Source organism: Pyrgilauda ruficollis, unplaced genomic scaffold (assembly GCF_017590135.1).
Source record: "Pyrgilauda ruficollis isolate IOZ18807 unplaced genomic scaffold, ASM1759013v1 scaffold23, whole genome shotgun sequence".
Taxonomy (NCBI): domain Eukaryota; kingdom Metazoa; phylum Chordata; class Aves; order Passeriformes; family Passeridae; genus Pyrgilauda; species Pyrgilauda ruficollis.
In genome coordinates, this window is record NW_024522539.1 from 17,220,211 (window position 1) to 17,235,009 (window position 14,799).

The 14,799-nt window shown below is 44.3% G+C and overlaps 1 protein-coding gene across 5 annotated transcripts in view; it reads left to right on the forward strand.

Annotated features, from left to right (window-relative positions):
* NEO1 (neogenin 1) overlaps nucleotides 1–14,799 on the forward strand; it is a 166,785-nt gene that overhangs the window by 54,334 nt on the left and 97,652 nt on the right. For all 5 annotated transcript variants that reach the window (XM_041469102.1, XM_041469103.1, XM_041469104.1 and 2 more), the window contains exon 3: nucleotides 13,857–14,132. In XM_041469102.1, the coding sequence (XP_041325036.1) occupies nucleotides 13,857–14,132 (276 nt within the window). The remainder of the gene's footprint in view (nucleotides 1–13,856; nucleotides 14,133–14,799) is intronic.

Below are 14,799 nucleotides of genomic sequence, written 5' to 3' on the forward strand. Positions count from 1 at the left end.
TGGGGTTTTATACCTTAAAAGAGTGACTTTGAGAATCTCTTAATGAGGAATAGATTTCCGAGCTTCTTGGCAATGAGGACAATAAAGGCAGTTCTCCCACACTTCTCTCCAGCAATTACCACCTCCTTGCCTCGCTGCTGTCGGGATTAATTCTGCTGCTTTCCACATGAGAGCCTTCAGCCTCCTGCCTCTGCTATCAGCCTGCTCTATATGATCATTAGGTGAGGTTAATGGGGTTAAAAATGAAGGTAAGCCAAAATGTCTGCTGAATTTCCACTTCCATTTTCTCCTATCTAGGTAGAAGGTACTATTTCAATTGATATTTTCTAAAATGATGGAATCTTTAAGAGCCTTTTAGTACTTGAAAAAGAACTCAAGTACTTGGGGGAAAAAAAAAAGAAACCCAAGAGCCTACTTTAAAAAAAACTCACAACAGACAACAATGCAGTTCTGGTGAGGTTTTTTTTCCCCCAAAACATCTTAGGTAGAAAACAGAACAAATACAGTCTAGCCCAAGACAATGAGGACCTTCCCCACACAACAGTTGCCCCCTTTGGCACACATTGGCCTGACAGCTGTGTATTAAGATTATTGATTAATTCCATGCAATAAAAATGGTACTTTTATTGCCCACAACTAGAGGAAACGGCGGTGACACATGTTGTGCATTGCCTTTTGCCATCCTGTGCTTTGGAAACCTGCCCCAGAGCATCCTCTGGCTGCACTGCTGCAGAGGCTTTGGCAGATGTGGGTGTGTGAAAACTATTTACCACCCCAGACAAGTGCCAGGAGCTGGGCAAGACCATGCTGAGTTTAATCCTCTTGTAGGGGAAAAGGCACTTTGGTTGCTGAAGGCTTTGGAATAAGAGGTGGAATATTTAAATTCTGGTTTAGCCTGTTGCTTTTCTTGTCCTCATTTGCATCCCTTAGTTTTAACAGTGGTTTTTAATATTCCTTCCCACTCTTTGTTTTAATTGGCAGCTTTCAGGCTGTGGTGAGCATGGGCATTGCTGGCATAGTGAGGGCTCCCCTTGGCCTCAAAATTCCAGTGGCAGGGAGCAAATTCCTCTCTTAATTGAGCAGTGGTTCCTCTGCTGTGTGTGAGTGTGGTGCTGCCATGCACCTGATCTCTAAAAGGACACATTATGTATGAAGTGTAGGTTGCATGTTTTAACAGCTTCTTACTCATTAAATAACTCTTAAAATGACAAGTTGTGGTGTGTCAGAGTCCTAGTTTGAGGGATTGCAGTTTTTTGGGTTTTGGAATCTGCAGCTCTTTCGTTGCTGTAGGGTGACAGTGGTTTGATCAGTGAGCCACTGTATGAAAAACTCAACCCAAAACATTCTCTGAGTGCCTGGGCCTGGAGTGCTGAGTCAGGGATTGAAGGAAATGTGTTAGAGACAGGCTGGCTGGGCTTCCATCAGTTTGTGTGTTTGACCCTGCTCTGAGCGTGCCGTGCAGGGGAGTGGGTCATGGCAGCTTCACTGCGCACTTGGCAGCGTGCCCTTAAAGGACCTTCTCCATGTGTGATGATCCATGAGAAGACTTTGGGCTTTTGGAAGGGTGAGGATCAAGAGGTCCTGTGGCAACTGAGCCTTGTAAAGCAACTGAACTTTGCTGCCTTTAGATTTCAAAAAGTCAGAGGACGTGGTAAAATATTCCATTGTGAGGAACACTTGAATTAGTCTGTAACTTGAAATTGTGTGCTGCTGCTGCACCTTGGTAGGAAAGTGTTTGCTGTTCTGCCAGGCTTGTCTTAAAAATCCTTGATTTTTAAGAACTGCAAACAACAATAAATGTTAGTTTTCTTTAATGAGCAGCAGTTTGGGGATATGAGTATCTCTTTCTCATTCAGTGTGAGCCTCCACAGTTTGGTTCCTTCAAGCAAATGAAGAAACTGTCATCACCAGTTTCTAAGGGCAGTGAAGGGAGAAGGTGGTCATACAGTCCATGTAATGTGTGGGATTTTCCCATTGTTATGATGGATTTGAAATAGGGAAAGTCAAAGGAACTGCCTAATTTATGTAAAGCCACAACACTTTAATCAGTGCCTTGGTACACTATGTTTTTTAATTGGCTTTTGAAATGTAAATCTGTCTTTGATACTTAAGTGCTAGTTAGATCTTAAGAAGGGTAGGGGGTTTGAAAAAGCTGCTGTAAAACATGGATTAAAAATAGATTTACAAAGTTTTGGAGATCTGTGTCTGTAATTCATCTTGGAAAAATAAATATGTATGTATTTTAATAAAAAGTGTAATGACATGAGCTGAAAATATTCCCGGGATGAGCTTTCCCCAGTCACTGGTTACTGTGGCTTGGTTAAAGCTTCTATTAAGAGCACAGATACATGAGGATCTATAAGCTGGGAAGTGTGACAGGGGCACTGAGTTTGATCATGCAGATTTATTTGCTCTGTAAATCCATTTCAAGACTGCTCACTAAATTATTTGTTTCACCTCTTGTCATCTCCTTTCCCCAAGTGAATCTAGCTGTTTTTCTTCCACTTCTTCCACTTATCCTTGCATTTGATAATTCTTGGCTTTGAGCTTTGTGTCATTTGCTTGGCTGTGATGAGGCAGCTGTGGCACTGCCTTGGTACAAACTTCAGGTATGTTTGAGTTACATTAATTCAGAAGCACTTGCTGATAACTTCTGACTTGTTTTTTCTCACCTCAAATAAATAATCTACTTGAATTATTATTTCTCATTTAATACTCACAGAAATTTTATTTTCAATCCTTCATTTTGTGATACTTTTAGAAAAAGTACAGACAAATCACTTCTGTTAAGAAATTCTCCTGCCATGTAATGTCAAACTCTAAAATGGTTCAGAAACCAAAAGGATTTGATATGTGCTTAGTAAAAGTGTAGTATCTCCTTTGGAACCATTGAGCACATTGCAGGGGCAGCACAGCCCAGGAGGAGGATGTTCCTGAAAAGTGACTCTGGAAATGCCACAGTGAAGCTTCATGTGTTGCTTTGTGTTGAAACCTTGGGAGACTTCCTGCTTTTCCACTTCAAATTGGGCGTGCTGGAGTGGGCCAAGGCCCACCATGTCTATACTTGGAAGAAGGATTTGGAGTAATTCCAGCCATAGTGAAGCTCTTTGTTCCTGAGCACGGTGTTCTCTGCTCTGCTGACCTGGGTAAATCCCCTTCTGCTGGTCCATCCTGTCCATCCATGGCTCCTCCGGACTGCTGTGCGGGGGCACAGGGCTTGGGGCAGCTCATTGACAAAATGGGCACTCTCAGAAGTGCACCCAAAGCTCCTGTGGCTGTTCTCTGCGTGGGGCCAGGTGTCCCCAGGTTGCTGTGACCGTGCCAGGTGTCACACAGGCCCTGCAGGGAGGAGGGACCTGCCCTCGGTCAGGTTTCGCTGCTGAGAGCTCCTCCAGACATGACATAGAGAGAATGGACTTGGCTTGGGAAATTGCTCCAGTTTTTAGCTGACCACATTGCCTCTTCAAGATTTATTTGCATTTTGCTTGTGTCCAGCTTGGAGCTTCCAAAGTGATGAGTAGGAGGGCTGCAGGAGGCCTGGATGGGCAGTGGTGGTCCCTGGGGCTTGAAGGAGTTAATTGAGTTCTGATCCAGGTGCTGCCAGGGTCTAATCCTGCTTCTGGCACAGCTCGTGACACCAGCTCCAGATCTCTGTGCTTTGCCTTTTCTCCATGGGCAAATAAAGAATTTTTCTACCATAAATTTAAAGTATTACTTGTTATAATGCACCAAGGTGCTGCGAATGAGGAGGGCAGGTAGAGATAAGGAATTCTGTATCCATTACAGGCTCTGGCTGGTAGGCAGTGGGTGAAGTTGTGGCCAAGAAATCATTATCCAGGCCATTCCCTGAGCACAGCCTGTGGGAGGGAGCAGGACCTGGAGGGTTTGGGCTGGTGGTTCAAGGTAGAGCTCTGCAAAGCTCAGCAGCAGAGGTGTGCTGCGTTTCCTTCTGGTGTGTTAGAGTGCTTAGCTATTGAATATCAATCACTTACTTCTGTATAAATAGTGGTGAATAGATTAGGATTTTTTTCAAACATTAGTTTGAGCTGAAATTTTATCTTTGCTTTTTTTTACCATAACTACAAGGAGCTGCACGGAAGCAGCCAGGCTATTTGGTTCTGTTTGCTCATGTCCTCTGAGAAGTTTGCCAAGCTCTAAAGATTACAGCTGAGCAATGTTTCATTTCTCACTAGACTCTATGTGCCATCCCAAAGTGAGAGAGAAGCTCAGGACAAACTGTCCCAGCTCTGCAGAGATGGGGCTAACTTAGAAATAACAGCACATTTTTATCCAGGATTGCACATTTCCTTTACAGCAAGGAGAAAAAAGTAATCTTGATCTGATCTTCGTGAATAAAGAACATTCTGTATCTTGGAATTGGAAAAAACCTCAGAGCAGAGATACTTCAGAGGAGGGTGCTTAAGAGCACTTAGCCAACAAGTGACATGGGTGATAAATTTTCCTTGCAGAAATATGTTTTTCTATGAAAAAAGCATCTGTGTTTTTCATAAATTGGCTTAGATCAAAATGCATTTCTCCTTGACAGGTAAATGGCAAAGGTGGTTTTAACACAGCTGCAGTTTGTACAGATTCTGTCAGCTGTTACTGAAAGTGTGAGAGTTTAGACACTTAAGACAATAAATACTCTGCTATTTGTCATTCTCAATTCTTGCAGTTCACATTTGTACACTTAAAGTAGCGAAGAAAATCTATGTGAGCCTTTGAACTGGTCTGCAGTTCTTGGACTGAAGGCAAAGGTCCAGGTTCAAAACTCTTATAAATTTTTAGTCTCAGATTGGGATTTAATACCAGAGCCTCTTTCCATGTCCAGGGCAGAGAAGGGCAGGACTTGCCTGCAGCTGGATTACTACTGGAATCCTGGGGAAAGCCCACAGCAGGGAATGTGACCTGCTTGTTTTGAAACTCTTCATTGACATCTAATGACCAAGTCAGAGCCCAGGTGAAGAGACTCTTAATTGCTTGCTTGAAACTAGTTCCTATTGAGAAACACAGGTTTTCTGGAGCTTTTGTTTCAAGTTTATTTCCCCTTATATCAGACCAAATCCAGCAGCTCATTGTGACTAATACTATCCCTGTCCCGAATTCTGTGGGTCAGTGAGCCAGTTAAAGCTTATTTGTGCTTGCTGGAGGGTGACAAATGCTCTGCTGAAGCTGGAGCAGAGGGGCACAGGGAGATGTGTGGCACTCGTGCCTGAGCTTCCTGCTTTGGTAATGATGTAATGGTACTGCTCAGAAAAAAACTCATGTTTTCTAGACTGAAATTCAAGTCCCATGCAATGCAAGTCTTGTAATTAGCAGAGGGAATATCCTTTGTGCATTTAGTTCATGGGCAAAGTCATGTTCATGCACTTCAGAATAATATAAACTTGCTGTAAATCATAAGAAATGGGAGCTCTTTGCAGCATATGTTCCATCTTGACCTTTGCCTTTGAAAATATGGCAGGTGATGGAGTTAATCTGTGGAGAAACAGGAATTTGGTGGAAGGGAGCTGGGGCCAAATCCCTGAAATCCTGTGAGCTGATGCTCGGCTGCGGGGTCTGGATGGTGAGACAAGGACAAAGTGACACTGTACTGATGGTGCATCAACACCCCTAAACAAGAAACTTGGCTGAACTTTGTTTAGATTGGATTCTCATTTGTTAATATTTTGACTCGGATCAGATTTTTCCCTCTCTCTGCTCTGCATGTCAGCACCAGCAATCCCTGTGTAATTCTGTTTGACAAGTTAGCGCGGAGCTTGCTCGGAATCCCGAGCTGTCAGCAGAGTGATGGTTACATCTGCAGCCTGTGCTCCTCACTCCCTGCCTGCTCCTGTGTGCAATCAGCAAGAGATTTCAGCTTTATTAGTCTACAGTGAAGGCTCTGTGTGCTGACATTGTTCAGGTTTCTGACTGACTCAATATTGCTTTTTGAAAACGATAAGAAGCTGTACTATTGCCCCAAGTGAAGGGTGACACAAAAGCACCAAGGGTAAGAAGTATCAAGGCACAAGTGTATCTCTGATTAATGTTTTATTTTTCTGTAACAAAAATTCAAGATGAAGTTCAATGACCCTGAAAAGGAAACAAGATGGAGGAAAAATATTTTGAATAAGGAAAAATTAGGTAATGACATTTGCGAGGGCTGAGTTCAGTGAGGCTAGTTCTTGCTAACATTCTTAAAAGCATAGGGTATGTTTCACCCTTCACATAAATACACTGGGAATAAAGATGTTAAAAATTGTTAAAACTCTCCAAGTCCTAGTAATTTGCATATAGAAACCCCTGTTGGGGGGAACATGGGTAAACATCTCTGGATAATTTGTGTTTCTGTAAAGGTGTTGCTCTTCCTTCTGTAACAGCTTCTGAAGTCAGCCCTGGCTTAAGTGCACTGTCAATCTGCTCTTAAAAACAGAATAAAAATTAGGCAAAGAGGCTCTGTTGTGGAGAGACCTCTAAAAACCTGTTCCTGATCCTCTGAGGTTTATGGGCAGCAGCGGCTGGAGGGGTCAGTGGTGTGCTGATGCCACAGTTTGCAGTTGTACAGCTTTTCGTGTTTGCCTTTACCCTGCCACGCACCCTTGGTGTCTCCAGACACCTCCTTAAGCTGCATGTTTGTGTCTGTAAAAGTTCTTTGTGCTTTGTTTGTCTGCTGTTCTCTCAGCCTTCAAGCACCCTGGTTTTGGGGCTTTCTTTGCCATTCACACATCCCGAGGAGTTTGCAGTGAAATTGTTGGTTATTTCCTGTCTCTAAATGCCTGTTGTCAGGTACCAGCTGTCTTTGTCACTGTCTATAGAGTTGCATGCAAAAGTTTTTCAGATCTTTCTTTTCTTCCAGTTTTGTGATAAATTTATCCTGACAGTCCTCTCTGTGCATTAATCTTCTTTGAATAGCTTGTTCACATGAGCTTCCGTAATTGATAGCCTCGCCTGGAACTAAAATTATTTAACCTGTCAAGCTTTTTCTTTCACCACAACCCTCGGATCTTATTCTTTTGTTATGGCTCTCGATTTTGTTTTAGAAAGAGTAATTGTGAGCCTGTAGGGTTCTTATTTTTAGGCAGTCTGTTGATGAAGACGACCTGAAGTTCCTTAAATGATGAGGCAATCTGTGTGCCTTATCTTCAGGGCTTCTCTTGAAATCCCACAGGAGTTTCATTGGTCTTGCTATTAGAATGATCTTCAATAGCAGTAAATAAATGACTCCATGGTTTGCATGCCCTCAGTTCATTTTTTCTGGCTTTAGAATGTTGTTTTAGCTGTTTCTTGGTGTCTGTGGAAGTCAGATTCATTGGCTGCTGCAGCTTTTCCTGCTGCTGCTGGAGCTTTTGTGTTGTTTGGCCATTGAGCTGCCAGTCCTGTCTCTAATTTTCATGATACTATTTCACCTCTTCCATCAGAAGATCTATTTTTTTGGTCTGTGCCATTCCTTGCAGCACTTCTTGAGCCTGACCATGTGCTATGGACAGACATCCCCACCTCAGTCCCACTGCTTTTCTTGTAGTTGTGGTTGTCAGTAGTGACCTCTGTATTTTTGGGGATCTTCTTTCAGTGATTTTGTCGCTCCTATTTAATTCCTGATATAATTTATTGATCTCCTCTTGTTATCACCTAACTAGAGTTTGGATTTGCTTGTTTTGCCAGGTAGAACATCATATTGCGCTGATGTGTTTTCCTTGTCCAAACACCCTCTAAAAGTTTTGGATGTGCAGTAGATAAAGGGGAGGAATTGTTCCTTGTGAGGGTGCTGAGGCCCTGGCACAGGGAAGTGTCCAAGGCCAGGTTGGCCAATAATTTCTGCAATATTTTGCTATTTCTCACTATGTTTTTTTGTGGAACTTCCCCATGTCATCAGATAATTGAGCTTGAAAGGGGCCTTGGGACATCTGGGGTTCAGTTGTTTGTTCAGAAGAGCTCTGAGGTGCCACCAGGTCACTCGGTGTGTCATTGTACGTGACAGTACCTGTGTCTGTGTGTGTTACTGATGTGTCCAGTGACATTTGCCTCTCATTCTGGCCAAGGGACACTGTTTTTAATCAGTACATACCATGTTGTCCATGCTGTCATGGCTGTGTTTAACCAGGTCAGGATTCTTGTTACGCACTGACATTTCTCATTTGTGTTCTGTATTCCATATACTTCCCACCTCTGTTTATCCAGCAAGAACATTTGGTAGGTTTTCCTCTCTCCATGTTACAGTCCTTGTAAAATTCCTCATCCCTTCCCCGAGGAGCTGTCTCCTGCCCAGATTTTTGGTTGCATTGTCCCCTGTCTGGTTTGCCTAAAGCAAGTGGGGAGAATGATGTGCTGCTTGGTGTTTGTAGCAAGGACTGGAAGCATCTGGCCTTATCCTAATTCAGGTGGTGCTGGACTTGTGTTCTGCAGGAGTGTTTGTAATTACAAAGTCTGCTCCATGTGCCAGTGAGATCCATGAAATATGTCTCATTAGCAGCAGTGTATTTTAAGCCGTTTCACACCTCTGCCACTCCAACAAATGATGCTGAATAATGTTGGAGAGAAGGAGCTGTGATAATTTAATGAAGTGTCCACAGATGGCTGGACTTATTAATTTTTTAGCAGGGTTGGGGTGAGGAGCTGATGCACTAACAAAATAGGCGGCATCTTTGTGATGGCTGCGGCGCTGAAGGGTAGCAGATGTTGGAGCTGTCCTAACAATGGGGGATCATGTTCCCATTCTCCAGTACCTCCTTGTGGTGCTGAAATCTTCACACTTCCCAAGAGGCTGTTTGGGAAAAGGAGTCCCCAAAATAGTTATGGATTTGTCATGAGTTCAAATTTGATCAGGCAGACAGGAATGGGGGAAAATTCAAGTGGCTGAAAATTGTGAGCAGTTTGTGGGATCATTCACAGACTAGTTGGATGAATTTCAGATGAAGAGTGGAAGCTGTAGGGAATGTTTGGAGCTGGTGCTGCTGGAGTTAGTTTAGACTTGGGTAAGTTAGGAGAAACTTGAATAAAAGTTAACTCTGGGCAGCAGAGGCTTTTCACAGATGGTATCCAGGAGGGAACAGGATGTAAAACCTGCCAGCTGCTCCTGTGCTTTACTCCTTCCATATTGCAGTAGAAATTGGGGAAAAAACAGAAAACATTTGCTGAGCACATCGAGATGTCACAAGAAGGCCTGAAACCAGCCTTGGGAAAATGTTAATTGCACAAACATGTGATGTGTGTGTTTAGAGCAGTTTAATCCTTGTACAAAGTGTTATCTTAAATTCCAGTCAGAGCAGTGGCAACAGAGGGGACACATGTGAGCAAAACTCCCAGAGGCTTGTGACCACTCGTACAGCCCTGCCCCAGACAGGAAAAGGGAATTCCTCCACACCTTTCTCTTCCCTAAAGATGAGGAGATGGTTCTCATTTCTCACTTTCCTTTTGCAGTGTTGGTTTGGTGAGATGAGTCCCAAAGGGTTGGTAGAACTCAGTGGGGATTAAACTGCATGGCAGTGGTATCCACATTGAGCAGAGCAGTGTTTGCAGCGCTGCTGGCAGGCTGCAGAGCACAGGCAGGTGCAACTCTGGAGTTATTGCACTCAGGTGAGCCAGTTATTTAGTAATGGTTGATAATGAAGCTCTTTTCCTTTCAGTCTCCTTGGAAGTGATTGGCACTGGCTGCAGTTGCAGGGAGGTTGCTGAACTAGGTTGGCATCTGGCTCAGGGCAGTGAATTCCCTGATTCTGCAGACTCTAGGAGATGAAATACTGGCTCCATTGAGAGCAGGAGACTACAGCCAGAATTTTAACCATCTGTGTTTTCCAGGAGCATGGGAATTATTGCTCTTCTAGGCACATCTTTTTCAGAAATGGAGACAATGGGCCACAAATCTCAGTAAGGCTGAGACTGGGAATGCTGATTGAATGCACCACATTTGCATTAATAGATTGTTCATTCACATTCCTACCATTGCTCTGGGCTCGGATGAGGGGAAGGAAGGAACAAAAGGGAAGGAGAAAAGAGGCACAGAGCTGACTTCCCCACCTTCTCTGCCATTTGCATTGTCCTAGCAGAAATGAGGGGTTTGGGATGCATCTAATCCCTGTTATATGCACATGAGTGCACTGTTGCTTCTGTGTTCTCCTGCCTGTGTTTAGAGCACATTCCAAATGGAAAATCATCCTTCCCGAATTGAGTTTATTAACCTGCATTCTTGCTAGGTCAGTAGTATTTTCCTTTGGTGTCCTTAAATCGATACCTAATGTATGTGCACTGCCACAGAATGATTAATGTGTGTACAAACATGAAAAAATTGTCTTCAATGTCAGCAGGCCAAAGTGTCATTTATCATGACATTCATTTACCAAAAGATGGGCTGATGTCTTCAACTGATTGCCCTGCAACACATGGATGAGGAGTGGGGGCTGCTTCCTCATTAGGAGTGTATCTTCCATCCCTGGAAGTGTTCAAGGCCTGGTTGGATGGGGTTTGGAGCACCTTGGGACAGTGGAAGGTGTCCCTGCACAGTGCAGGGGGTGGCACTGGATGGGCTTTAAGGTCCCTTCCAACCCAAACCATCCTGGGTCTCTACTCATCATTAGAACTTCTTGCTCAGCCTTCTTGATTGAAGTGTTTGGGATATACAAAGCACAGAGAAAAAAGTATCAACATTTTAAAAAGTTAACTTTAAAAATAGTTTTAAAAGTGTTTGTAGTTTAACTAGACTGAATTGGCTTATGTGGTAATGCCTCTAAAAATGATTATAGAAAGTTCAGGAAATGCTGGCTTAGGAGTTGATAATTGATGTTTTGAAGAGAGCAGCTCTGTAATGGAAAGGTTCTGGGCTGGGAGATGAAAGGGTATTTTCTAGTGGCTCACTGCTGCAGGAGGTGTGCCAGCACTCTGGGACCTGCTCCTGGATTTATAAACAGATCTCCAAATTAATAGTGATTAAGGCCTGGATTTGGAGTGCTTTTTATAATGCATCGTGATTGTTTTGTGGTTGTTTGTTAGCTAAAGCAAAGGGTCCTCCTCCACAATGGAGGCTTTTAAGCAGTGCAAATTGCCAATAATTGTAGAATAAGAGAAAATTACTCTTTAGGACAAAATTATAGGCTAGGTTAAAATGTATATTTTAAAACCACACAGGACTATGACGAAATACAGGTTTTAGTGGCATTTAAGATGACTTGGAAAATGAACTGTAATTTCATTTCTAGTGAGTAATGAAACCATCTTGAATAAAGCTTATTTAACCTCAGTAGAGCACCTACACACAACAGAAGGCACAAGGTCTGTCTTGTCCAGGAAATGAACAGTACTTGTAAGGGATTAAAATTAAAGGATATTTGAGCTGTATATGAAAAATTGCAGGGCTTCAGTCCTCCAAGAACATTCCTGCTTGTGCTTGAAGTAGCCAGTATCAGTGGGAGCTGCTGGGAGCAAAGAGATGGCAAAGGTGAGGTGAAAACAGAAGTCACAGGGTCACCTGGCTAAAGGAGGAGACCCAGGATTCCCTCTCAGGATGGGAAAAACTGGCTTAATATGCAGGGCTCTTAATAAATGAGAATATTGAGAGAGATAAGAATCAGAAGTAATTATGAACATATAATGGGTTCTGTCAAGAAGGAGATTTTCAGAAAGGACAGATGTTCAGAGACTGGAGTTCAGAGGCTCAGGGTTAACAGCCTCATCAGCTGTAAGAACAACTTATTTACCTACTGAATTAGTGAGTGTGGCTAACGAGGAGACCTTGTTACCCTTGCTGTGGCCTTCATGGTCTCACAGGAAGAATTAAGTAATGCTCCAGACTGACTAATGATGGAACTTCTGAGCACAGTGTGCAAATCAGGCAGGTGCAGAGTTACCTTGGAATTGTGCTGGGACAGAGGGATGGGTGATTCAGGAGAGGAAAAGGTTACTTGGGTTCTAGGATTGATTGTGCAGAGCCACTGAGATGGCTCCATCTTTTGGGAAGATCTTTTCAATAGGTAGAGAAGCAGTTTTGTAATATTTCTGTGGATGTTTGTGATCTTAAATCACTCTAGGCACTGGGGTTTGTCTTTCTCCCATGACTTCTTGGTGGGAGAGCAGGAGGCATTGGGGGTCACTTGGAGCAAGGGAGGTTCTGACTGGGTTTAAAGAGGGAGTTCTGCTCCATGAGGTACAAGAGGTTGCCCAAGGGTTGTGCAGTCTCCATCCCTGGGGGATTTTTTGAGGTCTGACTGGACAAATCCCTAAGTAACCAGCTCTGACCTTGTAGCTGATTCTGCTCTGGCTAGGTCCCTTCCTTCCAAAATTATCCTACCATTCTGCATCTGTAAAGGTGAATAGGGTGTTGGGGGAATGAGGGAGAGAAACTAAAGATTTAACTTCATTAAGCAGAAGGAAAGTTGAAAGAAAGAAGTTGGATTTTTTGTTCCTGTGAATACCTTGGAGGGACTGATGGATAAATATCAAAGATGCAAAATAATGCCCAAAACAAGGTCAAGATCAAAGTACTGCAAGTTGGTTGGAAGTACACTGGGAGGGGAAACTAGAAACAGAAAGTTTCTTGGAGGAATGAAGTTATAGAAGGAGTCCCCAGGGGGGACTCAGAGAGAGAAGAAAATATGTAACAGTTGGAGATGAACTGTACAGGGTTATGGAAGGAACTTGACAGGACAGAAGTGATTTATATGTTAGGATGTATAAATGCTAATCCTAAATGCTAGGATATATGAATCCTCCTCCAGTCTGGCTGTCCTGCAGGATCGGTCCTTCTACTGCTGCATTTGTGATATGTATTAAGTGAGACTTGTGAAAATAGGGGGTTGAACTGTAGATTTGATCATTTCCCTGTGCAGAATGCTTAGGATTGGGTGACTGTGGCTGGTTGCCCATCCGGCTGTGCCCTCACTCTGCTCCTCAACAGGATGGAGAGGAAATAAGATTAAAGTTACTGAGTCAAGATGGGATCACTCCCAGTTACTGTAATGGCAGAACAACCTTGACTTGCGGAAAATTAATTTAATTTCTTGACAACTAAAGTAATTTGAGTGGTAAGAAAAAACCAAACTAAAGTACTCTCCCTGCCTGCTCCCATGTCCATGGTCAGCTCTCTGCCCTCATTCCCAATTCTTCAGCCTTGTGATCTACCCTGGTCTCCGCAGGGTAACACTCAAAGCTGCCCTTCCTCCTCTCCCTCCTCCTCCTCCTCTGACCTGCCCACTCCAGGACTGTACCTCACACTTCCATCACTGCTGTCCTGTGTCTTCCCAGTCTTGGGTATGCTTCATGGATGTGCCGCCAGCTTCACTGTGGAACAGCTCCAGCTGTGTCCACAGCCTCTTCCCACAACTCCCCCAAAGGTTTGGCCTCCCCAGCCCAACTGTGAAGGCATTAAGTGGGCTCTGGGTACATTTGTATGGAAAAGGTGACACGGGTTGTGCAGCACTGCTGGGTCAGCTCTGGTCTCAGCCACACTAAAGAATGTTCATATGCAAGTATTTATCTCAATATTTACCTTGTGGCTCTGTACAGAGGATTTGTAGCTGGAGGTGGTAAGTGAAGGTGTTGTGTAGGCTGCATTGTTGAAGCTGTGGCTGTCCCATCCCTGGCAGTGTCCCAGGCTGGACAGAGCTTGGAACAGTGGAACGTGTCCCTGCCCATGGCAGGGGGTGGGACTGAATGAGCTTTAAGGTCCCTTCCAAGCCAAACCATTCCAGGATTCTGTGATTATTGGGTCTGTTTGCCTTTACACCATCCACGTTTAGCATTGTCCTGTCAGCTGTTAAGGATTTTAAAGAGTTGGAGAGCAGCTTAACTCTTCAAAAACTACATTCTTGAGTCTTGACTTGAACTTCCAAGCTTTGGTGTCGTGATCAGAACATCTCAAATTTGTTATTCTTTTGGTTTCCTCGCAGGTCTGCCCAGGTTCACGAGCCAGCCGGAGCCCACCTCAGTGCACCGGGGGGGCAGCGCCGTGCTGGGCTGCGAGGTGACGGCCGAGCTGGCGCCGCTGCTGCGCTGGGAGCGCGAGCGCCAGGCGCTGGCCCCGGGGCCGCGCGTGCTGCAGCTGCCCGGGGGGGCCCTGCTGCTCACCAACGCCTCGGACACCGACGCGGGGCTCTACCGCTGCGCCCTCGACACCGGCGGCACCCCCAAGTACAGCGACGAGGCCGAGCTCAAAGTCCTGCCAGGTACCTGTGGGAGTCACTTCTCTGAACCCGAGAGAAGCAGAGAAACGAATGATCTAAACACTTCTTATCTCGTGTGCTGCTCCTGTGTTGTGCCAAAGTAGGATGCAGTACGGAGGTTGTTTACCCAAAGTGATGGGGTTTTGTTTCCTTGGCCATCAGGGCCGAGTGCGTGTGCAGGCTGTCAGTCAGCAGACAGGCACAAGATTTTGGGCAGTTGAGTTGGGTGCTTGTGCAGACAGATTCAGTTTAGATGTAATGTAATATATTGTAATATAGTATAGAATAATACCGTATGATAAAGTAATTAATTAGCCTTCTGATATCCATGGAGTCAGATGCATCACTTTCTCCCCATCGTTTCTCCCCATCATCGGGGTTGCCCTGCCTTTACCGTAGGTTCCCACTGCTGCTCTCTGGACTGAGCTGCTCCAGGCCCTGAGCTCTTCAGGAGATGGAGCCTATGAAGGCTGCCTTCCTGTTTTATTCGTTCAGCTTTTAAGGCATTTCGGGGAAAAAAATTTTTAAAGCCGCCAGTAATACACTTCCATTGGGATGTGATGCAAAGGGGGAACCGATGTTTCTTTGAGTATAAAAGTTTGGGGACTTCTGCATTTTTTCAGGTTGAATCCCATGTTTCAAACCCTGTGGAAGCTTCACAGAGAAATTG